Source organism: Molothrus ater, chromosome 28 (genome assembly GCF_012460135.2).
Source record: "Molothrus ater isolate BHLD 08-10-18 breed brown headed cowbird chromosome 28, BPBGC_Mater_1.1, whole genome shotgun sequence".
NCBI classification, from domain to species: Eukaryota; Metazoa; Chordata; class Aves; order Passeriformes; family Icteridae; genus Molothrus; species Molothrus ater.
In genome coordinates this window covers 4,434,991-4,462,925 of record NC_050505.2, presented here as the reverse complement: position 1 = coordinate 4,462,925, position 27,935 = coordinate 4,434,991, and the positions used below count along the sequence as shown (strand labels likewise).

The following is a 27,935-nucleotide window of genomic DNA, read 5'->3' as shown; positions in this document are numbered from 1 at the left end:
TGCCCCACCCCACTCCAGGTTATTCCTTCCAGGCCCCTCTCCAAAGTGTGCAAAATTTATTAACCTTGAAAACAGTAAAAAAAAAGGGAATAATCCCAGGGAATGGAGGGAACGGGGGCCAGGAGTAACAGTCAGTCCAAAAACTGGGAATTACAGACTGGGAAGGAAACAGGGAGGGAATTCTGGGACAGACAGACAGACAGAATTTTGGGACAGACAGGAAATTTTGGGATACAGAGAGGAAATTTTGGGACACAGAGCAGCCTGGGTTCACAGTGAAGTGCAGGAATTTCCAATGCCAGGGAAAAGCTGCTGGATCCTGGTTGGGATCTGTCCAGCCAGGACATCCCTGAATCCCAGCCTTCCCAGGGATTTGGGATTTTGGGATTTCTCAGCATTCCCTGCTGGATCAGGGTCAGTCCCCTCCTCTCACCAGGATATCTGCCAGGTCCTCGGTGCTCTCCAGCTTCAGATTCTGGGAATGGGAAGGAAAAGCTTTGGAATGAAATCCCCTGGGATGAGGCTTGGGAACAATCCCAGCCCCTCCTGCCCTGCCCAGGGGCTTTTCCAGGGAATGGGGACTGAGCGGGAATTTCCCCATGGGAAGGAGCCCCCGGGGGGGGGTTGGAGTCTCCATCCCTGCAGGAATTCCAAGGAATTCCTGGGTGTGGAAGGAATCCCGGTGGGGATTGGGCACGTTGTAACCTTGGAGAGCTTTTCCAGCCTCAGGAATTCTGGGATTTTGGGATTCTGTTCTTATCCAGAGTCCAGAATGCCCGGGATGGCTCTGAGGGGGCAAACCCTGCACGAGCTGGGAATGCTCCCATTCCCTGGGAATGAGCTGTACTCCATGGAAAGCCTGGGATGGGTGGAACAAGCTGCAATCCCTGGAATCCCCGGGATTGGTGGGAATGGCTCCCTGCTCTCACCTTCTCGTTGGCCAGGTGCAGGAGGGACACGAAGGCCAAGGGCACCGACAGGTCAGAGGCCATGGCAGGAGGGAGCCTGCGGAAAAGCGGGATCGGGATCAGAGCCCGGGAATGCCAGAGCAGCCAGGAATGCCCGGGAGCAGGGAATGGGCTCTTCCCTGGGAACACCCTCAGGGGTCGGCCCTCTCCTGGTCCCACTCCCAGTCCCATTCCCTCTTGGGATTTTCCCTGTCCCATTCCCATCCCAACACCTGGAGAGATTTTCCTATTCCCATTCAGGATTTCCTCATTCCCATGTAGGATTTTCCCTGTCTCATTCCCATTATTCCCATTCCCACTGAGGATTTTCCCATTCCCATTCCCATTTGGAATTTTCCCATTCCTATTCTCATTATTCCCATCCTGGATTTTCCTATTCTCATTCCCATTATTCCCATTTGGGATTTTCCCATTCCCATTCGGGATTTTCCCTGTCCCATTCCCATTATTCCCATTTGGGATTTTCCAATTCCCATTTGGGATTTTCCCTGTCCCATTCCCAGTATTCCCATTTGGGATTTTCCCATTCCCATTATTCCCATTCCCGACCTGTGGCACAGATCCTTGATGAGGTCACTCAGGCTTTTCTCTCCGGCCACCTTCACATCCGTCCCTTCCCCGGCCTCCTCCTCCTCCTGCTTGGGAAAACCCGGGAATGCAGAGCCCCCAAACTGCAAGGAAAACCCCAGGGAACCTCAGCCCACCCTGGCCAATGGGAAACTTGGGGCTGATCCCATGGAATTGGGGTTCATCCCCATTGGATTGGGGTCCATCCCCACTGGATTGGGGTTCATCCCCATTGGATTGGGGTCTATCCCCACTGGATTGGGTTTATCCCCTGGGACTGGGGCTTTTCCCACGGGACTGGGGCTGATCCCAGGGACTGGGAAGGAGCCCCTGCAGAATTCCCAGCAGGAATTTCCCTTCCTGACCTCTCCCTGCTCCGTCAGCAGCTCCCACATGTTCCTCTTCAGCCTCCTCATGTCCATCCTCTTGGCGGTCCTGGCGTACTGGATGGGGATCTTATGGACCTGAGGGGGAAATCTGGGATTATCTGGGATCATCACCAGGATCATCATTGGGATCACAGCCACAATGCTCATAACTCCTGATTTTCCATGGGAATGGCAGCGAGCGTGGCCTTGCTGCCAATCCCGACGTTTAGTCTGGGAATCGTTCCTCCGGGAATGCCCATCCTGGCAATCCCTGGAACCACGGGAGTGTCCTGGGATTTTTAACCCTGGAGGCGCTGAGAGGTTTTTGCTCCAGCCCAGACCAGGGAGGAATTCCCAGTCCCAGGGAGGAATTCCCAGTTCTAGTGAGGAATTCCCAGTTCAAATGAGGAATCTCCAGTCCCAGTGCTCCCGGTCCCAGTGCTCCCAGTCCCTCCCAGTGTTCCCAGTGCTCCCAGTGACCTTGGGGGGCTCAGCAATCAGCTCCAGCTCCCCGCAGCCGGGGCCGTTCCTGCCGTTGATCCCGGAGTGCTCCGGAGCCTCGGGATGAGCTGGGAGCGGGAGCAGCCCCGCCTGGCCCGGGAATTCCGCGGGATCGGGATCGTCATCGCTGTCAGGAACCTGCCAGGGGACACGGGGGGGACACCAGAGTCACCTGGGAGGAGCCAGAGGCAGCAGGAACTGCTCCAGAGGGTGGGAATTCCTGCCTGGCTTCCCCAGGGGATTGGGTTTATCCCCACATGGAATTGGGGTTTACCCCTTGGGATTGGAGTTTATCCCCATGGGATTGGGTTTATTCCCATGGAATTGGGGTTTATCCCATGGGATTGGGTTTATTCCCATGGAACTGGGGTTTATCCCATGGAATTGGGTTTATTCCCATGGAATTGGGGTTTATCCCATGGAATCTGGTTTATTCCCATGGAATTGTGGTTTATCCCCTTGGGATTGGGTTTATTCCCATGGAATTGTGGTTTATCCCATGGAATTGGGTTTATTCCCATGGAATTGGGGTTTATCCCATGGGATTGGGTTTATTCCCATGGAACTGGGGTTTATCCCATGGAATTGGGTTTATTCCCATGGAATTGGGGTTTATCCCATGGAATCTGGTTTATTCCCATGGAATTGTGGTTTATCCCCTTGGGATTGGGTTTATTCCCATGGAATTGTGGTTTATCCCATGGAATTGGGTTTATTCCCATGGAATTGGGGTTTATCCCCATGGGATTGGGTTTATTCCCAAGGAATTGGGGTTTACCCCACGGAATTGGGGTTTATCCCCTTGGGATTGGGTTTATTCTCATGGAATTGGGGTTTATCCCATGGAATTGGGGTTTATTCCCAAGGAATTGGGGTTTACCCCATGGGATTTGGGTTCATCCCCATGGAACGGGGCCAAGGCTGAAGCCAAGGCAGCTGCAGGGAGCAGAAATCCCAAAGTTTTCCCAGCCCTGGGAACGTCCAGGCCAGGCTGGGCGCCAGGAGGGCCCTGCAGCTCCGATTCCTCCCCTCAGGAATCGTGGATCTCATCCCAGCAGGAATTGCTGGGCTGTACCTGCAGGGCAGGGCAGAAGTTGGAGGTGTCGTTGGCGTTGTTGTAGTCGTAATCCTCAACTCCAACCTCGCTGTCCAAGGCTCCCGCTGGATCCGAGCTCGGGCTGAGCTGGGGGAAAACATTCCAAAACATTCCTGGGAAAAGGCTGGGCCTTGGCCCTTCATCGCCCTTTTTGCCCTTCCAGGAGGGTTTGTGGTGGGAGCAGCCCCGGGGAACATCCGGAACATTCCCAGGGCTTGGTGAGGACAGGTTTGGTGCCGGGAATGATTCCCTGAGATGATTTCCTGGAATGGCACCTTGGGGTGATTCTGTAGGACAGTTCCCTGGCATGGCTCCCCAGGATGATTCCCTGGAATTCTTCTGGGAATTCTCACCTTGATGTGGGGCTTGAGGAAGAGCTGCCCCAGGTTCTTGGGGTCGTAGTTGAAGTCTGCGGGGAGCGTGGTGCTCCGGCTGTTCTGGCTCTCCAGGATGGATTTGGCCAAGGTTGTGGATGCCTGGGAACGGGACAGGACGGCTCCATGGAAAAATGGGAAGCTCCGCCAGTTTTCCATGGAAAAAAACAGTGAAGTGTTTTGTCTGGGAAGGGGCAGGGCGGGAGGTGCCCCCCAGGACACAACAGCTGGAGCTGCCCCAAATCCCGGGAATTCCAGGCTGCTGTGGGAAAAGGGCTCTGTGGGCACCTTGGTCTTCTGGAAATAGGCCTGGAAGTCGATGTCCTCCTCGAAATCCAGCTCGAAAACCTTCCTGGGAATCCTCTGCCGGGAATCCTTCTCCAGGCCTGGGGCTGCTGAGGGACAGCAGGGAAAAGAAGGGGGAGAGGAAAAATGGGAATGGAAAAAGCTCGGAATTCCAGGATTGAGCCCTTCCTAGCCCAGAATTCCAGGATTGAGCCCTTCCCAGTCAAAAATTCCAGGATTCAGCTTTTCCCAGTCAGGAATTCCAGGATTGAGCCCTTCCCAGTCAGGAATTCCAGGACTGAGCCCTTCCTAGCCCAGAATTCCAGGACTGAGCCCTTCCCAGTCAGGAATTCCAGGACTGAGCCTTTCCCAGTCAGGAATTCCAGGACTGAGCCCTTCCCAGTCAGGAATTCCAGGACTGAGCCTTTCCCAGTCAGGAATTCCAGGCTTCCAGCCCCTCCCAGCCCACAGTTCCAGGTCTCCCTGCCCCGGGCACCCACGGGGCTGGCGGGGCCGGAAGCGCCAGTGCTCGGGGCCGGCCCACATGGAGAGCACGCGGGGGCTGAAGTAGGAATATTCCCCGGGATTCAGGGACACGTGCAGGCTCATCGTGCCGATGTCCCCCTCTCCCAGGGCGGCTCCGGTGCTCCTGGAAACAAAAAAAAAAAAAAAAAAAAAAGGAAAAGGAATGGCAGCTGCTCAGAATTCCATCAGCGTCCCTGGGGTTCGCTGTCCCCGCTCAAAACTTCTGATGTTTGCTATCCCTGCTCAGAATTCCCTCGGCATTCCCAAGGGATTTGTTACTCCAGGTCAGAATTCCCCTGGCATTCCCAAGGGATTTGTTATCCCTGCTCAGAATTCCCTGGGCATTCCTCGCTGGCACTGGGAATTCCCCTGGAATCCAGCCCAGCCGCCATCCCTGGACCCCAGCCCCACCTCTTGCTGTGGCCCAGGGATTCTCCGTTGGCCTGGAATTCCGGGTGGTTCCCGTTCCCGGCCGGGGATTCGGGCTGGAATTCGGGCTGGGAGGGGGCCCAGCCCTCGCCCTCCTCGCTGTCGGGATCCAGGTTGGGATCGAAGGCGTGCTCGCTCTTCCGGAACTTCTCCAGGAGCGCCGACACCGACTGCAACACACGAGTGCCCAGCCTGGGGCGGGGATCCTGCCCGGACTGCGGATCCCGCCCGGACCAGCAATTCCCAACCCGGACTGGAAATCCCCACCTGGATTGGAAATTCCTTATCCGAATCAGGAATCCCACCGGGATCAGCAATTCCCAGCCCGGATTGGGGATCCTGCCTGGATCGGGAATTCCCAACCTGGATTGGGGATCCTGCCTGGATCGGGAATTCCCAACCCGGATTGGGGATCCTGCCTGGATCAGGAATTCCCAGCCCGGACTGGGGATCCTGCCTGGATCGGGAATTCTCCACCTGGACCGGGAATGTGGCTCAGGAACCGCTAATCTCGCCTCAGGAATTCCCACCCGGATCAGGAATTCCCATCTGGCTCTGGAATCCCTAATCTGGCTCTGGAATTTCCAAACTGGCTCAGGAATCCGTGTTAGGAATTCCCACTCGGAACAGGGATTCCCACCTGGCTCTGGAATCTGGCTCAGGGATTCCCAACCTGGCTCAGGGATTCCCAACCTGGCTCTGGAATTCCCAACCTGGCTCTGGAATCCCTAATCTGGCTCAGGGATTCCCACCCACCTCGTCGTGGGACTCCTCATCCCACTTGGTGAACTGGAATCCGGCCAGGGAGGAGCAGATCCGGCGTTTTTCCAGGCACGGGGCCAGCAGGGCTGCGGAGAGGGGGGACACAGGTGAGTTCCTGGGATCCCAGCAGGAATTCCCACCTGGATCAGGAATTCCCAGCCTGGATCAGGACATCAGACCTCCAAAATTCCTGCACAGGATCCCAAATTAGGATGGGGGAGTGGAGAGGGGAATCCGGGAATGGAGGGGGGGGGGGGATTAGGGAATGGGGACGGGAATGGGAATTCAGGAATGAAATTCAGGAATTCCCACCTGGCTCTGGAATCCCTAATCTGGCTCAGGAATTCCCAATCTTACTCCGGAATTCCCAGCCTGGCTCAGGACCTCAAGCCTCCCAAACCCCCACTTTTCCAGCAGCTGGAGCAGGATCCAAGCCGGGAACAAATGCAGGGGAAAAGGGCAGGATCCAAGCAGGGAAAAGGCTGGGAAAGGCTGGGATTCACCTTTCAGAGCCGGCACGGTGACGGGATGGGAGCTGGGCAGGGCCAGGCTCTCCGAGGAGGGCAGGGGGACGATTTCAGAGGGGAAGAGGAGGCGGCTCTGGAAGCCCTGGGAGCGCAGCCCCGTCAGGAAAATGCCGGCGGTGTTGCACTCGTCAAAGGAGGCGACTGCTCGCTGGAACATGGGATCCACCTGGGAAACCGGGAATGACGGGGGGATCAGGGAATGGGGATGGGAATCAGGGAATGGAGAGGGGAATCAGGGAATGGGGATCCAGGAATGGAGGGGGAGATCAGGGAATGGGGATCCAGGAACGGAGAGGGGGATAAGATTATGGAGGTGGGAATTAGGGAATGGGGATGGGAATTAGGGAATGGGGATGGGAATCTGGGAATGGAGAGGGGATTTAGGGAATGGGGATGAGAATCAGGGAATGGAGAGGGGATTTAGGGAATGGGGATGGGAATGGGAATCCAGGAATGGAGAGGGGAATTAGGGAATGGGGATGGGAATCAGGGAATAGAGACAGGAATTAGGATGGGGGAATGGAGATGGATATTGGGGAATGGGAATCAGGAACGGAGGTGGGAATCAGGGAATGGGACTCAGGAATGGAGATGGGAATCAGGAATGGAAAACCAGGACAGAATGGCAGGGAGGATGAGGAGCAGGGCAGGGAGGATGAGGAGCAGGGCAGGGGGGATGAGGAGCAGCCCAGGGAGGATGAGGAGCAGGGCAGGGAGGATGAGGAGCAGGGCAGGGAGGATGAGGAGCAGCCCAGGGAGGATGAGGAGCAGCCCAGGGAGGATGAGGAGCAGCCCAGGGAGGATGAGGAGCAGCCCAGGCCCACCTCAGGCCTCTGGCTGCCCTCGGGCACGTTGATGTTGCTCAGGTTCTGCTCGATGGTTTTGAAGCTTTGCTTCTTCTTTGGCTGAGCCTTCTTGGCAGCCTCGGGGGCTGGGCTGGAGTCTGGCATGGGGAAAGGGACAAATTCCACCTCAGAAGGGCTGGGGTACCCCAAAGGAGGGAGAAACCCTGGAATTGGCACAGCAAACTGCAGCGGGCATTGAAATCCCTCAGGATGTGTGGGCATCAGCAGCGCTCTGCTGGCTTCCTATGGATTCTGTTGGGCAAAACCTGCCCCTGTTTGATCCCAAAGTGCAACCTGAAATCACTGCGTGACAGATCCAGCTCCTCCTTCCACCCCTCCCTGCGCCAGCATTCCAGGAGAACCCATCCGGGATCTCCCAACCCTTGGAAAACCCAACTCGTCCAACTGATCCCAAACCCCTTCAGAACTCCCAAAGAGCGCCGAGGCTCCCCCCGAGCCTGGCTGGGAAACGAGGGGGAATCCCCGGGGTTTTCTGGGAGGAAAAGGGGGAAATTCCCACCTTCCTGGGGGCTGTCTGAGTCCCGGGCAGGGGGCGGCTCCTTGCCCAGGTGGCCCAGGACCCTGAAGGCGTCGGCGTGCACGGAATCCACGCGCATGGCGTAGATCTTGGCGCTGGCGTCCAGAGTCCCGGCTGCCACCTGCAGGGACAGGGAATTCCCAGCTGGGCAGGGAAACCCCCACCGGGGCCACCCCACAGTGACCCCCCCAGGGCTCTGCACCCCCAGAAATAATATAAATAACAGGGGTAAATAAATACAATAACAGGGAAAGGGTTTAGTGAAAGCTATGGACACCCCAAAGGGTGTTCTCCCCACAGTTTGGGTTTTGGTTTTTGTTGTTTTTTTTTTGGCATTGCAGCTAAAAATCCTTTAGGAATTGTTTAGAAATGCCAATTTTGTGCAGTGGTTTTGGTTTGTTAATTGGGGAATTTTTTGGTTAATGTATAATATAATATAATAATGAGTTATAGTGTAATTTGGAAATAGTTGGCTTGTGGAAGGGGCTAACAGCAGGCCTGCTAGCTAAAGGAGTGAGGAGAAGCTGAGAAGCAAGAAGAAGCTGATAAGGAGCTCTCTCCAAGGCTGTAACCAAGGAGACCGAGAGAGGAAAGACAAGAGAAGATAAGAGATGACCGCCTCAACAGCAACATTGGCTTCTGACTGTGATAGCGTGAATTATAACATCTGTATTGTCTCACCCCTCATGTGAGACTGAAAATGGAGTGCAAGTTTTTGAAACACCTCTCAGCTGCCCCATCTCTGGGTCAGAAAAGGACATGGTCCAACAGAAATGAAGCAGCAGCAGCAGCAGGGACCCCTCTGACCTGGAAGTTGGTGAGCTCCGAGTTCTTCTGCTTCAGGATGTCGGTCATGTAATCGATCAGGTGCAGCCCAAAGGCGTTCTTGGTGGTGATTTTCTGCAAGAAAGCACCCAGAAGAAAAAGCTGGGACCCTTCCCCTGGCCAGGGACACCCACGGGCAGGTGTCCCACAGGAACTTTTTCCTGGGACTGCCCAGAGATATTCCAGAAGCGTGTGCACAGAACGCATGGCCCAGCTGGGACCAGACACCCCTTTATGGTCCTTTAACCTGCCAGAGCCGCGGGTGAGGGGCTTTAAACCGCGCAGGGCCCAAGCGCGGCTGCCCTGACTCACATTCTCGGTGGAGAGCTTGATGCAGGTGCTGTAGTGCTCCGAGATCTGCGCGTTGGTCCATTGGGGCAGCGGCGGCTGCCAGCTCTCGGTCCTGCGGGACACAGCGGGGTCGCTACCGGGGCTCCCCTCAGCCCGGGGCTGTCCCCTCAGCCGGGACACAGCGGGATCGGTGCCCGGACTGTCCCCCCAGCCGGGACACAGCGGGATCGGTGCCCGCATTCCCCCCTCAGCCCCGCGGGGGTCGGTGCCCGCATTCCCCCCCTCGGCCCGGGCATCGCGCACCGGCCCTACCTGAGCGATGGGGAACCGAGGCCCTGCAGCGACGAGTCCACAGCCCTGGAGCGGCGGCGCTGGCGCCTCTCGCGCTCATCGTCGTTGTCGGGGCATTCGGCGAACACGGGGGTGCCGGTGCTGCCGGGGGCCCGCAGGGTCGGCGAGAGGAAGGCGGCGGCAGCGCTGGGGCTGCAGGCAGCCATGGCCGTGGCTCCGCGCCGCGCAGCGGGCGAGCCCGCCATCCCCGCGGCCACGCCCCCTCCGCGCCTTCCTGCCAATCAGCGCGCGGCGCGCCCGCCCCCGAGGCGGGTTTGAACGGCGGCGCGCGCTCAGTAACGGTCGTGAGGGTGGAGGGGGCGGGGTTTCGCTCTGAGGGGGCCGTGAGGGGGCCCGGGAAGGGAAGGGGCGGCCTCGCCATTTCCCCCTTTTCACCCCAAATTCCGGGGCCGGAGCGGGGTCAGCGGCCTCCGGTGCTGCTCTGGAGCTCCCCCCGGAAGGAGGAGGAGCCGCCAGAGCCGCGCCGCTAACCCCGGAATCGCTGAGGTAATCTTGGAATCTTTGGCATCACCGAGTCCAAGCTGGGCCCGATCCCCACCTTGTCACTGAGTGCAACATCCAAGCCTTCCCTTCCAGGTGGGTCCCGATATTCACTTTGCCCTTCCAGGTGTCTTCCCACATTCCCTGTCACTCTCCAGATGTAATTCCCACATTCCCTGTCGCTCTACAAAGTGTATTCCCGCATTCCCTGTCACTCTCCAAGGTGTGTTCCCGTATTTCCTGTCACTCTCCAGATGTAATTCCCACATTCCCCGTGACCCTCACCTGGTCCCACATCCCTGGGAGACGCTCCTGGGAGAGCCCCGAGCTCTGTGCCTGAGGCAAAGCTCCGTCAAGAGGAAAGGAAATCCATGGCTTTTCCTTCTGGAGCATCCCTGGTGCTCTGGGAACTTTAGGGAAAATTTGGGATGGCCTGGATGTGCCAGATCTGTCCCCTAAGCTTGGGAATTCCCAAAGTTTGGGAAGAGGGGTTTGACTCCACCGGGAGCAGGAGCTTTTCCGGCATTCCCAGCCAGAATTTAGGATTTAGGGATGCGGCCGCTGGGTGCCGCCGTTTTTCCCGGCGGTTTTTCCCGGCCGAGCCGCTGGATGGAGCAGGAGGAAAAGCCGTGGATTGATCTCCGCAGGAATGGTTCCCAGGATTTCCCCTCCCCGCACGGAGCGGCCAAGGGGTCACAGAACCATGGAACTGTTGAGGGTGGAAAACACCTTTGGGATTCATTAAATCCGAGCTCCAGAGTGCGACGGAGCCGTGGGATCTCCCAGGGGGGAAAACCTGGATTTAGGGAATGGTGTCCCTATCCAGGATATTCCAGGCTCCCGGGAAGGGCTGATCCAAGGAAACACCACCCAGCCCTGTCCCCAGGATGGGCGTGACATCTGGGTTTCCATAGAACCCCTTCCAAACGCGGCCATCCATCAGCCAAACAAGGACAAACCCATTTTTCCTAAGGAATATGTGGATTTAGGGTGATCCTTAACCCCCAAATCCCAGTTTGGTTTTGGCTCCATCCATCCCTCTGGAGCTGAGCTTGATCCACACTTTGGTTTTTATTCCACACACACCTACACGTCAACCAAACAAAGAAAATCCCATTTCCTCAGTTGAGCCCTTCCAGGGCTCAGTTCACAGTTGAGTTTTTATAGAACCCATTCCAAGCACAGCCATCCATCAGCTGGAACCAAACAAGGAAAATTCCATTTTTCTGAGGAATATGTGGATTTAGGGTGGTCCTCAACCCCCAGATCTCAGTTATATTTTGGCTCCATCTGTCCCTCTGGAGCCAGGCTCCATTCCTGCCAGGAGGGAGCCAGAGGGATCTCAGCTCTGCCTTTATCCAACCCCAAAAATGGCAAAGGAATCAATGCTTGGAGCCTGGAATCTCCTTGGAAGAGCAGCCTGGAATCTCCCTGGAAGATTCCAAGCACCCAGGAGGCCCCGGCCGATTCCCAGACCTGGAGGATCTGAACCACTTTGGGTTTTTTTTTTTGTCCCCCTGACAATGTGGGGGCTGAGCAATGGGGTTGGTCCCTTCCCTCGGCTGCTCCAGGATAAGCAGGAGAGGCTGGAAAATCCCCGGCTGGGTTTGGGATGTGTTTTCCCGGGAGCAGCCCCCGCTTTCCGTGGCTGCTGTAAACAAATCAATCTCTGCAGCTGAGCCCATCCCGGAGGAGACTCCAAGGAATTCTGACAGGTTTTATGCCCAAATAAATCATTCCTGCCCTGGCAACGGCAGTGGATTTTCCCCCGGCATCAGCAGGAACGTTCCTGGATGGAAAGGGGGAATTGAGGGAATGGATCACTGTGACAGCAATGGTACAAAGGGCTGTGATCCCTCCCTGGCTCCAGAAATCCCTGCCAGGACTCGATTCTCAGCTCCCCACGATTCCCAAAATCCCGGGAGGATGTGGGGATGCTCCTGGGTGCAGGGATGGGTTTCCTTTGGGACCTGCCGGGGCTTTTCCAGCCGGGCTTGGGAAGGGTTTGGGAGGATTTGGGGCACTGTGGGGTGGGAAACTTGGGAAAAGGAACAAGGATTGGAGACTTTGCCTGGAATGCTCAGGGAATGGGCAGGGAATGGTCAGGGAATGACCTTGGAATGGGCAGAGAATCCCACCCTGGGACCAACTGACCATTCCCTGGCTATTCCCTGAATGGAAGCCTGGAAAAGGCCTCGGATTTGGGATTTCAGGGCATTCTCCCCCTGCTTTCCCCTTCCAGGGCCGTGTCCATCCCCTCTGGCCGTGGCTCCAGGGCCACGAGGGAAAGCTCAGGAGAGGGAAAGGGGTTGGATCTTTCCAAGATTTCATTGGGAAGCTCTGTTCTGCCTGGATGCTGCACGCCTCACTCGCCTCCAGCTGGGATGGATTCTTTTCCCTTTAGTGGGAATGTTCTGGAAGAGGCTGGAGTGTCACAGACCTCAGAGTGGCCCCAATCCTTTCTCTTGGTTCTCATTCCCTGGGAATGGTCCCAATCCCTTTTGTCTGCCCCTCATTCCCTGAGAATGGCCCCAATACCCTCTCCCACCCCTCACTCCCAGTGAGCAGTGAGGATCTGACCTTTGGTGCTCTCATTCCCTGGGGTTTATCCCCAGTTCTTGTGCCACAAATCCCAGGATTTCCCAGAATTTTGGTGCCCATCCCATCCCAGCCTCTCAGGGAGGAATTTCTTCCTAAAAAATCCTGGCTAGAGCACGGATCCCCCAGGATTCCTTAAATCCTCCTGCAACCTCGGTTGCTCCAATGAATAATTAATTTCTAATTAAGCCCATCCTTGTGGAAGCAATTCCGTCTCTCCTCTTTTCCCTTCCTTCCCTCTGGAATTCCTGATGCCCAGGAGGTTCCTTGGCCCTGGAAACACCAAATCCAACTGAATTCCTCATTTCCCACCCCAAAATTCCCCCCCAGCCCGGGCTGGTTCCTAATGGCTGCTGCCGGCAGCTCCTGTTCAGAGCTCAGTAATTACCAGGGTAATTAACGCTAATTACTGCTGGGAACAAGCTGGAATTCTCCACCCTCCAGGGACCCCAAATCTGCAGGAATCTGCCCCAAAAATGAAACTGGGCATTCCTGAACCCAAATAATTCCTCCCTGAGCTCTGAGTTTTTGGGAAGCATCCCAGAGCCCCCTGGGTGCCATGGAAACCGCGGGATCTGCCCTGGGAGCCGGGAGCTGCCTTGAGTTCCCGGGGTTTTTTATTTTCTGGGATATTTTGGACTCGGCATTAAGCAAACATTTATGCAAAACGCTGGAATGCATCCATGGAAATGAGGCTGAAGCAGAGAGGGAATTCAGCAGGATGGGCTCGCTCAGAGCTGCGGATCCCGCTTGGAAAGCACCAAAAGCGACAAAATTTGGGATTATTTGTGGTCAGCCCCGATTTTGGGGGGTTTCCCATGGAATTGGAGATGGAGGGACAACCCAAAACCCCGAGAATGTGGAATTCCCTTTCCTTGTGTGGCTGAGGGGGATTTTGTACCTCGTTTTATGGGGCGGGGGTGAAATTCCCCATTAGGGACAGCCCTGGAAAGGGGATGGGATGATCCTGATGGATCTGATGGGATCTGAATCCATATGGATTGGGATGATTGTGATGGATTCATTGGGATCTGAATCCCGCTGGGAAGGGATAATCCCAATGAAGGAAATGGCTCCATTGGGATCTGAATCTGTATGGGATGGGATGGGATGATGCTGATCTGAATCCTGCTGGGAAGGGATAATCCCAATGAAGGAAACAGCTCCGTTGGGAAGGGGGATCCAGCCCGGCATTCACAGGAAGCTCAGCCAGGAACGTGTGGATATTTATCCCTTCTCTCCTTTTTCCCGGATGAAATCACTGATGGAAAACCAGCAGCCGGAGTTTAGCGGGCCCGTGGGGCTGAGCTGAGCCTGGGAACGCTGCTTTAATTAAAATCCAGAATTCCAGTCGGCTGGAACTGCCAGCGGGGGCGGGATGCTCCTGCAATTCCCACCTGGAATATCCTGCTTGGAAAAGCACGGATTGCGCGTTCCCGGTGAGCAGCAGGATTTGGGAAGCCCAGCTTGGGAAGGGGAGCTGGAATCCATCAGGGACACTGGAAGCACCGGGAATTGCCTGGAGAATGGAGTGGCCCCGAGCTCTGCCTGTGCTCCAGGGGGGATCAGAGACTTTTCCCTGATTTGGGAATCAGTGCTGCACTCCCAGCCCTGAATTTGAGGAGGAATTTTGGGAATTGTCCCTTTTTCCTGTTTTGGTGACATTTCAGGGCAAACTCCTCCCACTGAGGGTGCCCCAAACCCATCATCCATCTTTTTAATGGAATTTTAGCTTTCCCAGCTCTTCCCGCTCCCACCCCTCCTCCCCTTGTTTAGGGATAACAAACCATTCTCCACATCAAAGGAATATTTATCCATGAAAATCCACGCCAGGACAATCCTGAGACACTTTGGGAAGGACGGTTGGGTTCCCTCTTTCTTGGGATGCTCCCATGGGAAGAACGTCCCAAAAAGTCCCTTCCAGCTGCCGCCATCCTGAATTCCTCGGGGATGTCAGAGTCACAGGGATGGGATTTGGGGTGGATATTCCAGCAGAAATGGGATTTGGGGTGGATATTCCAAGGAAAAGGGGGATTCCCATGCTAAACTTCGCATTGTAATGGTTGTGTCCATCTTTCAGCTGGACACAGGATTTTGGGGCAGGGTTTGGGAGAGGAATAAATCCCGGAATCCCAGAATGGGGAAGGCTGGAAGGGCCCATGGTGGGTCCTGAAGGCTGAATATTGGAATTTTTTCAGATTATGGTGATTTTAACGGGAAATAACCCCTGGGAGCTCCCAGGCTGGGCTCTGTGACCTCACACCAGGGCTCCAGCAAGGGCACGGAAATCCCAAAAAACCCAAATCCCGTCATTCCCTGTGGGAACGCTCCGTAAACAGCGGATCCTGTGCTTCCCCTCCTGGAACGCTCGGCCATGAGGAGCCCTCGAGGGACAGAAAATAAAAACAACAATAAAGACAAGGATGGGCGGGGCAGGCCTTGTATCCACGGCAATCCCAGAAAAATGCTCCGAACAATGGGAATGGCTCCCGGATGGATCCTTGGCTGCGGCTTCCAAAGGCGCCGCTGGATCCTTGGCTGCGGCTTCCAGAGGAGCCGCGCTTCTTCTGCCAAACAGACCCAAAGCAGCGCCAGGCCTGTTTGAATCCCAGAATCTGCGCTGTGGCCGATGACTCCCCATGCAGCTGGAAAAGGCCTTTTTGGGATTTTGGGATTCCAGATCCCCATGGATATCCAGCAGGGAGAATGAAATTAAGGATGGGAGGAGGGAGGTGCAGGATGAGGTTGTTTTCCATGGGGTGGGATGCACCGAGAGGTCCCTCCTGCCTCGCAGAGGGCACGGAAGCGCCAGCCAGCATTGGAATTGTGGAGGGAAACGCAGCTCTGTCCCGTTCCTGCATCCCCTCCATCTCCAGCCAGGCACTGAAAGCATTCCTGGTGCTCAGCCCCACAAGGGAACTCATCCCAAGGAAAAGAGACGGGAAAACAGCGCGGGAAACGCCGACACAGCACAAGCAGGGTGGTGGCACCAAGGTGGCACTGAGGGGACGTGTCTAGGTCAGGGTGTTGGAGTAGAAGCTGAAGCTCTCGGAGACCGTCTTGGAGTCGCTGCGGGAGGAGCCGTTGGAGGTCATGTCCAGGGAGAGCCGCTCGGCCCGGCCGGTCTCGTCCAGCTCCTCGTCGGCCACGCCGAGCGCCGAGGCCACGGTGGTGGTGTCCATGCGGCTGAGCTTGGACACGGAGCTGTGCGTGTGCAGGAAGCGCGCCGAGCGCAGCTCCAGCCCCTCGTACTCGCCCGCGCTGACCCACGGGCACCAGCGGAAGGCGTGCTTGAATCCCACCCGGAACCTGGCCACAGGCATGGATGGGGAAAGACATGGAGATGGCCAAAGGAATGGGATGGAGATGGACAAAGGGACGGGACGGACATGGACAAAGGAACGGGATGGAGATGGACAAAGGAATGGAATGGAGATGGCCAAAGGAATGGGATGGAGATGGACAAAGGAATGGGATGGACATGGCCAAAGGAATGGGATGGACATGGACAAAGGAATGGGATGGAGATGGACAAAGGAATGGGATGGAGATGGTCAAAGGAATGGGATGAACATGGACAAAAGAATGGGACGGACATGGACAAAGGAATGAGATGGACATGGTCAAAGGAATGAGGAAAGACATGGAGATGGCGAAAGGAACAGAACAGGATGGAGATGGACAAAGGAAGGGGGAGATCAAGCTGAGCTTTTCTAAACATGACAAAATTGCCATCTTTCACTGAAGAGAGGAAAAACCCTCCAAGAAATGAAAAATCCACCAAGAAATTAAAAACCCACCAAGGAATGGAAAACCCCTATAAACCCCAATTAGGAGCTGGGATCGTTTCAGTTGATGTTTGCCCTCAAAATCCACGGGGATTAGGAAAGACTCCAGGTGAGAATTGTGCCACGCCCACCTCTGCTGGAAGTGGCGGAAGGCAGGACAGAACCATCCCAAAACAACCCCGTCCCTCCTGTCCCCTGGGACCCCGCGCTGCGCGGCGCTCCCACCTGTCGTTGAGGCAGCAGTAGATGATGGGGTTGTACATGGTGGAGCTCATGGCCAGCCACATGACGGCCAGGTAGACCTGCTGGATGAAGCTCTGCAGGTACCACTCGGGCCGCAGGTACTGCAGCGTGAAGTAGACGTGGTAGGGCAGCCAGCAGAGCGCGAAGGTGCACACCACCATGATCATCATCTTCACCACCTGCACGGGAGAGAGCCATCCTGCAGCCATTGCAGCCTTGGGAATGGCCTTCGTTGGGAATGGCCCGGAATTCTGGATCCAGCCCCTCCCAGAGTTCCTCACCTTGTGGAGATTGGCCAGGAATTCTGGATCCATCCCCTCTGGGAATTCCTCACCTTATGGAGATTGGCCAGGAATTCTGGATCCATCCCCTCTGGGAATTCCTCACCTTATGGAGATTGGCCAGGAATTCTGGATCCATCCCCTCCCGGAGTTCCTCACCTTGTGGAGATTGGCCAGGAATTCTGGCTCCATCCCCTCCCGGAGTTCCTCACCTTGTGGAGATTGGCCAGGAATTCTGGATCCAGTCCCTCCTGGAGTTCCTCACCTTATGGAGATTGGCCAGGAATTCTGGATCCATCCCCTCCCGGAGTTCCTCACCTTATGGAGATTGGCCAGGAATTCTGGATCCATCCCCTCTGGGAATTCCTCACCTTATGGAGATTGGCCAGGAATTCTGGATCCATCCCCTCTGGGAATTCCTCACCTTATGGAGATCGGCCAGGAATTCTGGATCCATCCCCTCTGGGAATTCCTCACCTTATGGAGATTGGCCAGGAATTCTGGCTCCATCCCCTCCCGGAGTTCCTCACCTTCCTCTTGGCCGACACCTGCTCGTGGTAGCGGTCGGAGGAGTCCCCGGGGATGGCGCTGGCCCAGAGCGTGCGGCCGACGGCGGCGTAGGCGCAGCCGATCACCAGCAGCGGCAGCAGGTACAGCAGGACCGTCATGGAAAAGTGGTACCTGGAAAAAAAACGGGGATAATCCCTGAGGATCCAGCAGGATGGACATGGGGAAATGGTGGGGCCTGGAAAAAACCGGGATAATCCCTGAGGATCCAGCAGGATGGACATGGAGAAATGGTGGGACCTGGGAAAATGGGATAATCCCTGAGGATCCACCATTGGGAATGCCGTGGAAGCACTGGGAACACTGTGGGAGCACTGGGAATGCCATGGGAACACTGGGAATGCCGTGAGAATTCTGGGAATGCCGTGGATCAGTGAGGACTTCTGTTAGAGAGGAGTTGGTTTAAATGGAAATCCAATAATTCCGGGTTTAGGCACAGGAGGGGACGGTGGCTCCAACCCTGCGGAAAATCCTGGAAAATTCTCTCTTCCCTAAAAACCAAGTCCACAAACGTGGCTGGTGCTGGCTTGGAAAACTTCCCAAATCCTGCCTGGTTAGCGGGAATTTTATTCCCAAGGCTTTGGAGCCTCTGGGTGGATTTTTGGGCTCCAGTCCCAGCTCCTGCATCTTCCCAAGGATTTGGACTCCAATCCAGCCCTGCTCCTGCTCCTCTTCCCGGAGCTGGGGTTGAATACGGGCTCCAGAGGGTGAGGAGCGGCTCTGGGAATTCTCCCGCAGGGAATGGGGCTGGCCCCGGCCCCGCTGCTGCTCAGAACCGCAATCTGATTTTCCCGGCCCTAATTCCATTTGGGATGGCCTCGGCGGGGCTGGATTTCGTTTGCCTCATTCCAGAGGCGTCTCGGCGGCTCCGGAGGAGGATTTTGTTGCGGTTCCCATGGAATTCCGGATCCTCAGAGCGCTGCAGGAATGTCTGCAGGAGCTGCGGGATAACGTCAGCAGCGCAGAGCCCCATTCCCAGCGGGGCCTGGGCTCTGAGAGCCATTCCAGACAGCTCCAGGAATTCTTTTGGGATCCAGGCATGGAAAAGCACTGGGAATTGTTCTGCCTGCAGCATTCCCGGGATCGCAGCGCTCCGGGAGATTTGGGGCTTGCAGCTGGAAGGGTTTTAGGATCCGGTGTGGGATGGAGGATCCCGTGATGCCCGAGGATGGAGCTGCCACCTCCTTTTCCCTGGGAGTCCCGGGAATGTTGGCATGGAAGGGACATCCCTGAATTCCCAGGGGATCCAGGGGTGGCTTCTCCCTTCCCTCAAAACCCCAAACAGAATTCCCGATCCCTTTGGGAAGCAGGGATCCATGGCCAGATTAAATCCAACAGAATTCTCAGCTCTCACCAAAACCAGGGATGTTTTCCAGGGAAAAACCAGCTCTGGTACCCTCTGCACACCAGGGCTCTGCTCCCCAGAGGTTTTCCAAAGGAACTCCCCCCAGAAGTGTTGGAATTCTCCTATTTTCCCTGGATTTTCCTCCTGTTTTCCCTGGGAACTGGAACAGGGATGGAATTTTTTCCTCCTGGCGCCACAAATGGAGCAGCTGCCACCGGAGCGTTCCCGGAATATCCACTCCAAGGCCATGGAGCGGGGAAGGGCTGGAATGGCACCTCTGGAATGACCCAAACACCTGTCCCGGGTTATTTAGGGCAGGGAAATCCCATCCCGGGATCCGCTCGTGGGATTCCCGAGGACTGGAGACGCCACCGAGTTCCTCCCCGTCCCCAAATGCTTTGGGATTTGCCCATCCCGAAGCTGACGGGGATCTCCTTTTCCCACTTTTCCCACTTTTCCCACTTTTCCCAGAGCGTGGGATGCGGATCCATTGTGCATTTAACGGCGCCGCTTTCCTTTGGGATCGGCCTTTGGAAAATCCACCAGAATAATCCATCCCAGTCAGCAGCTGCCTCATTGTGGGCTGGGAATCTGGGAATATTCTGGGATGGCAGGGGCCCCCGAGGGCGAACAGTGCCACGCTGGGAATGCCGTGACAGAGGACACGGGGAGGCTTTGGCACTGACCACTCCTGGATCTGACACCTGGCCCGGAATTCCAGAGCGGAATTCCGCAGCCCCAGCTCCTCCCTCCTCAGGGCTGGAGATCACAAACTCCTTTTTTTTATTCCCTATTTTATGCCCTCTCTATTCCCTATTTCATTCCCGTTTTTATTGCCTTTATTTATTCCCTTTTTCATTCCCTTTTTTATTCCTCCCCATCCTTTTTTTCCTCAACATTTTACTCCCCTTGGCAAACCATTCCGAGACCCTTTGGAAATTCAGGAGTTCCCTTCCCTTGCTTTTCCCCCTTTTTCCCCCCCCCTCTTCTTTTCCTCTTTCCCCCCCCTCTTTTTTTCCTCCTTTCATTTCACTTTTCCTTTTCCCTTTCCCCCCTCCATTCCATTTTTCCCCATTCCCACCCCACCCATTTTTCCCCATTCCCACCCCACCCATTTTTCCCCATTCCCACCCCATTTTCCCCATTCCCACCTTACCCATTTTTCCCCATTCCCACCTCGTTTTTCCCCATTCCCACCCTACCAATTTTTCCCCATTCCCACCCCATTTTTCTTCATTCCCACCCCATTTTTCCCCATTCCCACCCCATTTTTCCCCATTCCCACCCCATTTTTCCCCGTTCCCACCTCATTTTTCCCCGTTCCCACCCCATTTTTCTTCATTCCCACCTCATTTTTCCCCGTTCCCACCCCACCCATTTTTCCCCATTCCCACTCCATTTTCCCCATTCCCACCCTGTTTTTCCCCATTCCCACTTCATTTTTCCCCATTCCCACCCCATTTTTCCCCATTCCCACCCCATTTCCACCCCATTTTCCCCCGTTCCCGCCCCGTTTTCCCCGTTCCCACTCACGTTTTCCCGGACATGGCTGCCCCGGGCTCCGGCCACTCCACGAGGCAGACGAGGCGTCCTGGGAGCTCGGCGGTGACGGAGAAATATCCCTGGGGGAAGGCGAGCAGGAGCGCCAGCAGCCAGATCAGCCCGATCAGAGCCTTGGTGGCCGCGGCCGAGAGGCGCGGCCGGAGCGGGTGGATGATGGCCATGTACCTGTGCGGGGAAACGGGAACATCCCGGGGGAAATCCTGGCATTCTGGGGCTGGGAACTGCGGGAATTAGGGATGGAAAATCCTGGGGTTCTGGGGCTGGGAACTGCGGGAATTAGGGATGGAAAATCCTGGGGTTCTGGGGCTGGGAACAGCAGGAATCAGGGATGGAAAATCCCAATGTTCCAGCTTTGGGAACAGCAGGAATTAGGGATGGAAAATCCTGGGGTTCTGGGGCTGGGAACTGCGGGAATCGGGGCTGGAAAATCCTGGGGTTCTGGGGCTGGGAACAGCAGGAATCAGGGATGGAAAATCCCAATGTTCCAGCTTTGGGAACACTGGGAATCAGGGCTGGAAAATCCTGGGGTTCTGGGGCTGGGAACTGCGGGAATCGGGGCTGGAAAATCCTGGGGTTCTGGGGCTGGGAACAGCAGGAATCAGGGATGGAAAATCCCAATGTTCCAGCTTTGGGAACAGCAGGAATTAGGGACGGAAAATCCTGGGCTTCTGGGTCTGGGAATAGTGGGAATATGGCCAGAAAATCGCAGTGTTCCTTTTGGGAACACTGGGAATCAGGGCTGGAAAATCCCAGGGTTCTGGGTCTGGGAACAGCGGGAATTAGGGATGGAAAATCCTGGGGTTCTGGGTCCCAGAACACTGGGAATCAGGGCTGGAATATCCCAGGGTTCCTGGTCTAGGAACAGCAGGAATTTGGGCTGGAAAATCCCAGTGTTCCAGCTTTGGAAACAGCGGGAATCAGGGCTGGAAAATCCTGTAGTTCCAGATCTGGGAACAGCAGGAATATGGCCAGAAAATCCTGGGGTTCTGGGTCTGGGAACAGCGGGAATCAGGGATGGAAAATCCCAGAGTTCCCTTTGGGAAAAGGGGGAATCAGAGCTAGAAAATCAGAAAGTTCCAGCTTTGGGAACAGTGGAAATTAGGGCCAGAAAATCCTGGGGTTCCTTTTGGGAAAAGTGGGAATTGGGGCTGGAAGATCCTGGGGTTCCCCTTTGGGACCAGTGGGAATTAGGGCCAGAAAATCCTGGTTTTCTCCAGCTTTGGGAACAGCAGGAACGGGAGCTGGAAAATCCCAGTGTTCCCTTTGGGAACAGCAGGAATACAGCTGGAAAATCCTGGAATTCCGGCTTTGGGAACAGCGGGAATGGGAGCTGGGAAATCCCGGTGTTCCCTTTGGGAAAAGAAAGGATGGGGCGGGAATTTGGGAGCCGAGGGAGCTGCCAGGCCCTGAATTCTTTGGGATTTTCCAGAGGCACTTCCCACAGTGCCAGCCCCGATCCCGAATTTCCTGCCATTGTCCCGAGTGTTCGGAACAACTTCCGGCTGTTTTTCTTTCGTGCCCAGGGCTGGAGCAGCTCCAGGGGAAGGAGGGGATGGAGAAACTTCCAGCAAAAATCCCGCATGGGTCCATGATGGATCCCACAAAACAATCCCCCTGGGGATTCCCGGGGAGCCCTGGGCTCCTCTGGATCCTGGGAAGCGCCCGGGGCTGGGCTGGAGGGGTCTGGGGCAGGGACGGCGGCGCTGGGTGGGACTCGAGGTCATTCCCAGTCCCACCCATCCCAGGGCTTTGGGAACACGAGGCTCGTTCCGTGCTGCTGCCCTGGCTTTTGGTGGCAATTGGGAATTCCAGCCCCATCCTGGCTGTGACTGGAACCCCAACCCTGCTCTGCCCATTCCCAGTCCCATTCCCATTCCCATTCCCAGCTCTCCCCATTCCCAGCTCTCCCCATTCCCATTCCCATCTCTCCTCATTCCCATTCCCAGCTCTCCCCATTCCCAGCTCTCCCCATTCCCATTCCCAGCTCTCCCCATTCCCAGCTCTCCCCATTCCCATTCCCAGCTCTCTCCAGTCCCATTCCCAGCTCTCCCCATTCCCATTCCCATTCCCATTCCCATTCCCAGCTCTCCCCATTCCCAGCTCTGCCCATTCCCAGTTCCAGCTCTCCTCATTCCCAGCTCTCCCCATTCCCAGCTCTCTCCAGTCCCATTCCCAGCTCTCCCCATTCCCAGCTCTCCCCGTTCCCATTCCCAGCTCTCTCCAGTCCCATTCCCAGCTCTGGGAATCCTCCTTCCCAGGATTCTGGAACACATTCCTGCTTTTCCTGCCTTTCAGCTCCATTGTCAGCTCCCAGCCGCAGGAAAAAGAAGAATTTTCCCAGTGTTTGGAGGGGCTGAGGATGGGGTTTGGGGTTTGTTCCCTTCCCTATTCCTGGCTGGAATTTGGGATGCAGTTGGAGCTGCAGCTTCCAGATGGGAGCCTGGATTTTTTGGGGAAAACCAAGCATCTGCTCAGGGTTTGCAGGTGCAGAAAGATTTTTTGGGAATGCTAATCCTCAAAAAATTCCAGCCCCAACCTCCCAGACCTCCCTGTTTTACTGCAGCTTCCCTGGATGTTTTCAGGGTGGATCAAAGGCTGTAAATTAAATTATTCAGCCCAAAAAATAATCCCTGGAATTCATCCCAGCCCCAAAGGGGCTTTTCCAGCTGATCCCAAGGATCCTCCTGGAACTGCTCCATGGGAGAGGAACTGGAAATATCCCAGTTTTTATTGATGATTGCCTCAATTCCCGTGGATTTCAGGGAGAGGGTTTGGTGACAAAACCAAACCTGGGGCTGTTTTTAACGCCCGGGGAGCCTCACCCACCCCCAGCCCTGCTTCCCACCGGGAATCCCGGAGCCAGCGGCTCCAGAGCTACTGGAAAAGGGCAGGAAAAGCGTCCTCCCCCCATCCCGGATCCCTGCCAGAACTCCCTTTATTCCCTGGGAGCAGGAGAGCGGCAGAGCCTGGCTGGCTCCAGGAGCGGGGCCTTGGAAAAATCCAAAAGGCTCAGAGGGAGCCACGGGGCAGCTCTGGAGCTGGGATTTGTCCTGGGGCTCCAGGGGGAAATGGATCCCAAATTCCCGGGAGAGGGAAGGGACGTCCGGGGGCTTCTGGGGGTTTGGGATCCCCCAGTCCCACTGGGATCCGGCTGAGCCTGGGATCACGGCCCCAGTGGGGTCTGGGATCGTGGATCCAGTGAGATCTGGGATCGTGGATCCAGTGGGGTCTGGGATCGTGGATCCAGTGGGATCTGGGATAACGGCACCAGTGGGATCTGGGATCATGGCTCCAGTGGGGTCTGGGATCGTGGATCCAGTGAGATCTGGGATAATGGCACCAGTGGGATCTGGGATCATGGCTCCAGTGGGATCTGGGATCATGGCTCTAGGGGGATCTGGGATCATGGCTCTAGGGGGATCTGGGATCATGGCTCCAGTGGGGTCTGGGATCTGGCTGAGCTTGGGATCACAGCCCCAGTGGGGTCTGGGATCGTGGATCCAGTGGGGTCTGGGACGATGGATCCAGTGGGGTCTGGGATAACAGCTCCAATGGGATCCAGGATCCAGCTGAGCTTGGGATCACAGTGGGATCATGGCCCCCGTGGGATGTGGGATCACAGCTCCAGTGGGATCCAGGATCTGGGATCCAGCTGAGCTTGGGATCATGGCCCCAGTGGGATCTGGCAGGAACTGGGCAGGGAAAAGCCAACCCTGGTCACTGACCTGTCCCCAGCTCCAGCCAGGACTGACCCATCACTGACCTGTCCCCAACTCCAGTGACCCACCACTGACCTGTCCCCAACTCCATCCAGGGATCGTTGGCCCCACCACTGACCTGTCCCCAGCTCCAGCCAGGGTTCAATGGCCCCACCACTGACCTGTCCCCAGCTCCATGCAGGGTTCATTGGCCCCACCACTGACCTGTCCCCAGCTCCATGCAGGGATCGATGGCCCCACCACTGACCTGTCCAGCGCGATGGCCGTCATGGAGTAGATGCTGGCGAAGACGGCGGCGATGGGGAAGAAGTTGTGGAAGCGGCAGTAGGCGGGCCCGAAGTACCACTCGTTGTGCACGGCGTAGCTGAAGTTGACCACGGTGTTGAGCGCGGCCATGGAGGCCTCGGCGAAGGCCAGGTTCACCAGGAAGTAGTTGGTGACGGTGCGCATGCGCTTGTGCGCCAGGATGATCCACATGACCACGGCGTTGCCCACCACGGCCACCACCACGATGAGCGCGTAGGCCACGGCCCACAGGGCCACCTGCCAGGGCGGCTGCACGAACGGGTTGGTCCAGGACCCGTTCAGGGAGGCGTTGAGGGGCTCCAGCTCGGCCACCAGCGGCGGGGACTCATCCATGGCCACGGGAGAACGGGGTGAGGAACCTCTGGATCAGCCAAATTGGGGTGAGGAACCTCTGGATCAGCCAGTTTGGGGTGAGGGACCTCTGGATCAGCAAAATTGGGGTGCAGGGACCTCCAGATCAGCAAAATTGGGGTGAGGAACCTCTGGATCAGCCAAATTGGGGTGAGGGACCTCTGGATCAGCAAAATTGGGGTGAGGAACCTCTGGATCAGCAAAATTGGGGTGCAGGGACCACCTGGATCAGCAAAATTGGGGTGCAGGGACCTCTGGATCAGCCAATTTGGGGTGAGGGACCTCTGGATCAGCAAAATTGGCGTGAGGGACCTCCAGATCAGCAAAACTGGGATGCAGGGACCTCCTGATCAGCCAATTTGGGGTGCAGGGACCACCTGGATCAGCAAAATTGGGGTGCGGGACCTTCTGGATCACCCAGTTTGGGGTGCAGGGACCTCCTGGTTTAGGGTGCAGGGCACAGCCAATTTGGGGTGCAGATCCTTCCTGGATCAGCCAGTTCAGGGTGCACGAACCGGGATCAGCCAGTTTGAGGTGCAGGAACCTCCTGGCTCGGCCAATATAGGATGCAGGGATGCTCCTGCTCAGCAACATTGGGGTGCAGATCCCTGCTGGTTTAGGGTGCGGTAGGATCAGGGCTCAGCCAGTTTTGGGGTGCAGGACCCGTCTGGGTCAGGGTGCAGCGGGTTTGGGGTGCAGGACCCGTCTGGGTCAGGGTGCAGCGGGTTTGGGGTTCCGGTCCCTGTGGTGTCCGGGGGCAGCTGGAGCCGGGAGCGCGGCCATGGCTCGGCGGGCTCGGGGTGCGGGTCCCGCCCGGCTCGGGGTTCAGTCGGTTCGGGATGCGGCTCCTCTCGGTACCTGCTGCAGCCGGTTCGGGATGCCGGTTCCCCGGTTCGGGATGCAGTCGGTTCCTGATGCGAAATCTGGCTCGGTTCGGGATGCGGATCCCCGGTTTGGGATGCAGATTCCCCGGTTCGGGATGCAGATTCCCCAGTTCGGGATGCAGATTCCCGCTCGGTTCGGGATGCAGGCGGTTCCGGATGCGGATTCCCCGGTTCGGGATGCGAAATCCCGCTCGGTTCCGGATGCAGATCCCCGCTCGGTTCGGGATGCAGATCCCCGCTCGGTGGGGCTGCAGATTCCCCGGTTCGGGCTGCGGATCCCGGCTCGGTTCGGGCTGCGGATCCCGGCTCGGTTCGGGATGCAGGCGGTTCCGGATGCGGATTCCCCGGTTCGGGCTGCGGCTCCCGGCTCGGTCCCGGCCCCCGGCGGTTCCGCCCGGCGCAGCCGCGGGCTCGGGGCGCAGCCGGTGCCGCGGACCCGACTGCGGCGGGCGAGGCTCGAGCGGGGCTTTTATGGGCGGCGCGGGCGGTGCCAGAGCGGGGCGGGGACAGCCCTGCCCGGTGCCCTCGGTCCCCTCCCCGTGTCCCCCCCGTTCCCAGCTCCGCCGGCAGCGGCTCCTCCGCCTTTCCAGGCACCCCCATCCCCGAAATCTCCCCGGGCACTTTTGGGGCCTGACTCCAAAATTATTGGGAATCGGAAGATGCCGGTAACGGCAAAGCTCTGGGGGTTTATCGATGATTTTATCGATTATTGATTGGTTTTATCTTTATTTATCCCGAACCTTCTCAGCCCCCCAAAAAAAGGGCTGGAAAATCCCTCTCCCTGCAATTCCCTCTCCCTGCAATTCCCTCTCCCTGAAAATCCCTGTCCCTGCAATTCCCTCTCCATGACATTCCCTCTTCTCCCTAATTAATTTAATTAATCCGAGATCCCTTCCCGCAGCCCGGGTTCGTATCCAGGGATTTGAGCTCCGCTGCTGCCAGATCCATCCCGGCGCTGCTGCTCCAGCCGGGAATGGTGCCAGGAATGGTGCCGGGAGCGCCCCCCGCTTTCCCCTCGGGAATTCTGCTCCTCCCGGGGAAGCCGCTGCGGTGTGGCCGGGGACGATCCCAAATCCCGGATTTTTGGGAAGAGGAGCCTCTCCCAGGTAAATCCCGCAGGAATTCGGGCCGGGAGCTGCGCCTGGGGAGGCGCCGCTGGAATTCTTCGCTCCCAGAGCGATCCCGGGGTTTATTCCAGGCGGGAATAAAGAAATACTCGGGGGGATCCAGAGGGGGCCGGGCCGGGGGTGCTCGATGGCAACATTCCCTAAAAACCTGGGAATGGGAATGGGAGAGCTGGGAATGCAGGAATGGGAATGTGGGAATGTGGGAATGGGAGCTGGGAATGGGAACTGGGAATGTGGGAATAGAAACTGGGAATGCAGGAATGGGAATGTGGGAATGGGAGCTGGGAATGTGGGAATGGGAGCTGGGAATGGGAGCTGGGAATGTGGGAATGGGAGCTGGGAATGCAGGAATTGGAACTGGGAATGCAGGAATGGGATCCAGGAATGGGAGCCAGGATGTGCTCAGGGTGTTCCCAGAGGAGCTTTGGGATTTGCTGGGGTTTGTGAAGAAGGGGAGAGAGCCCAAAAAATTCCTGGAAAAACCTGGAATTCCCAGGTGGGAATTACATCCTGGACAAGGATGTGGCTCCTTCCCGAGTAAGGGGATCCCAAACCCCCAAATCCCAGAGGAAAATCCATCCTGGTCCTCTTGGGAATTTCCCATCCTGGGAGGTTCTGGCTCCTGCAGCCGAGGGCTGGATCCCAAAATCTGGGATTGAGGAACACCAGGAGCAGCTCCAGGCTCTGCCTCCTCCCAAACCCTGGAACTGGGAATTGATCCCTTTGATCAGGGGCTCCCTTTGGTTGGGGTCTCCCCGTTATTGGGGTCCCCCTTTATTGGGGTCTCCCAAATTCCCATCAAACCCCACAGTCCCACCAGGCCCGGCTCTTTGGGAAAGAATTTTCCAGATTTTGGGAAGTGAAGTTTTCACTCCGGGTTGTTCAAAGTGAATGTGAGAAAATAATAAAAGAAATTTGAGATGGATCCAAAAAAAAAAAAAAAAAACCAAAAAAACCAAAATTTGAGTGGGATCTAAAAATCCAAAATTCAAGGCAAATTAAAAAAAAAAAAATTAAAATTCGAGGCAAATTAAAAAAAAATCAAAATCCAAGGGGCTGAAAAGGATCAAAAACTGAGGAGATTTAAAAGGTCAAAATTGGAGTGGGAACCAAAAAATTAAAATTCAGAGGTAAATTAAAAAAAAAAAAAAAAACCAAAAAAAATCAAAATCCAAGGGGCTGGAAAGGATCAAAATCTGAGGGGATCCAAAACCTTAAAATCCCAGGGACTCAAAAAAAGAAAAAAAAAAAAAAAAAAAGAAAAAAAGAATCCCAGAGAATGAAAAGCTGAAAATCCGCGGGGAACCCGAAGCGATTCCAGGTCCCTGCGTGGCTCCAGGAGGGCTCGGGAGCGCGGTCACTCCTCGGATTGTCCCTGCTGGAAAATCCCTCCCCAGCCGCTCCTGGAAGGGTTAACGCGGCCGCGCTCGG

The 27,935-nt window shown here is 56.3% G+C and overlaps 2 protein-coding genes across 5 annotated transcripts; both read right to left on the bottom strand.

Annotated features, from left to right (window-relative positions):
- Window positions 1-39: 39 nt before the first annotated feature.
- Window positions 40-9,428, bottom strand: NCAPH (non-SMC condensin I complex subunit H). 4 transcript variants are annotated; one of them, XM_036396674.2, is made up of 17 exons: window positions 9,214-9,428; window positions 8,923-9,013; window positions 8,593-8,685; window positions 7,768-7,906; window positions 7,227-7,345; window positions 6,379-6,568; window positions 5,870-5,961; window positions 5,096-5,283; window positions 4,660-4,808; window positions 4,163-4,269; window positions 3,854-3,976; window positions 3,480-3,587; window positions 2,384-2,542; window positions 1,901-1,999; window positions 1,518-1,639; window positions 930-1,005; window positions 40-475 (listed from the first exon to the last, which is right to left on the bottom strand). In XM_036396674.2, exons 1-17 carry the CDS (start codon window positions 9,396-9,398, stop codon window positions 416-418), a joined length of 2,100 nt encoding a protein of 699 aa, XP_036252567.1. In that variant the 5' UTR covers window positions 9,399-9,428; the 3' UTR covers window positions 40-415. The 4 variants fall into 4 exon arrangements, with proteins under 4 accessions (XP_036252567.1, XP_054373488.1, XP_036252570.1 ...); XM_054517513.1 differs by having other exon boundaries at window positions 4,163-4,266; XM_036396677.2 differs by having other exon boundaries at window positions 1,518-1,600; window positions 9,214-9,427.
- A 3,478-nt stretch (window positions 9,429-12,906) lies between these two features.
- TACR1 (tachykinin receptor 1) lies at window positions 12,907-25,636 on the bottom strand. Its single transcript, XM_054517543.1, has 6 exons — window positions 24,931-25,636; window positions 24,084-24,836; window positions 20,088-20,282; window positions 17,173-17,323; window positions 16,344-16,540; window positions 12,907-15,639 (listed from the first exon to the last, which is right to left on the bottom strand). The coding sequence occupies exons 2-6, from the start codon at window positions 24,473-24,475 to the stop codon at window positions 15,345-15,347; spliced, it is 1,230 nt and encodes a 409-aa protein (XP_054373518.1). The 5' UTR covers window positions 24,476-24,836; window positions 24,931-25,636; the 3' UTR covers window positions 12,907-15,344.
- Between the last annotated feature and the right edge of the window lie 2,299 nt (window positions 25,637-27,935).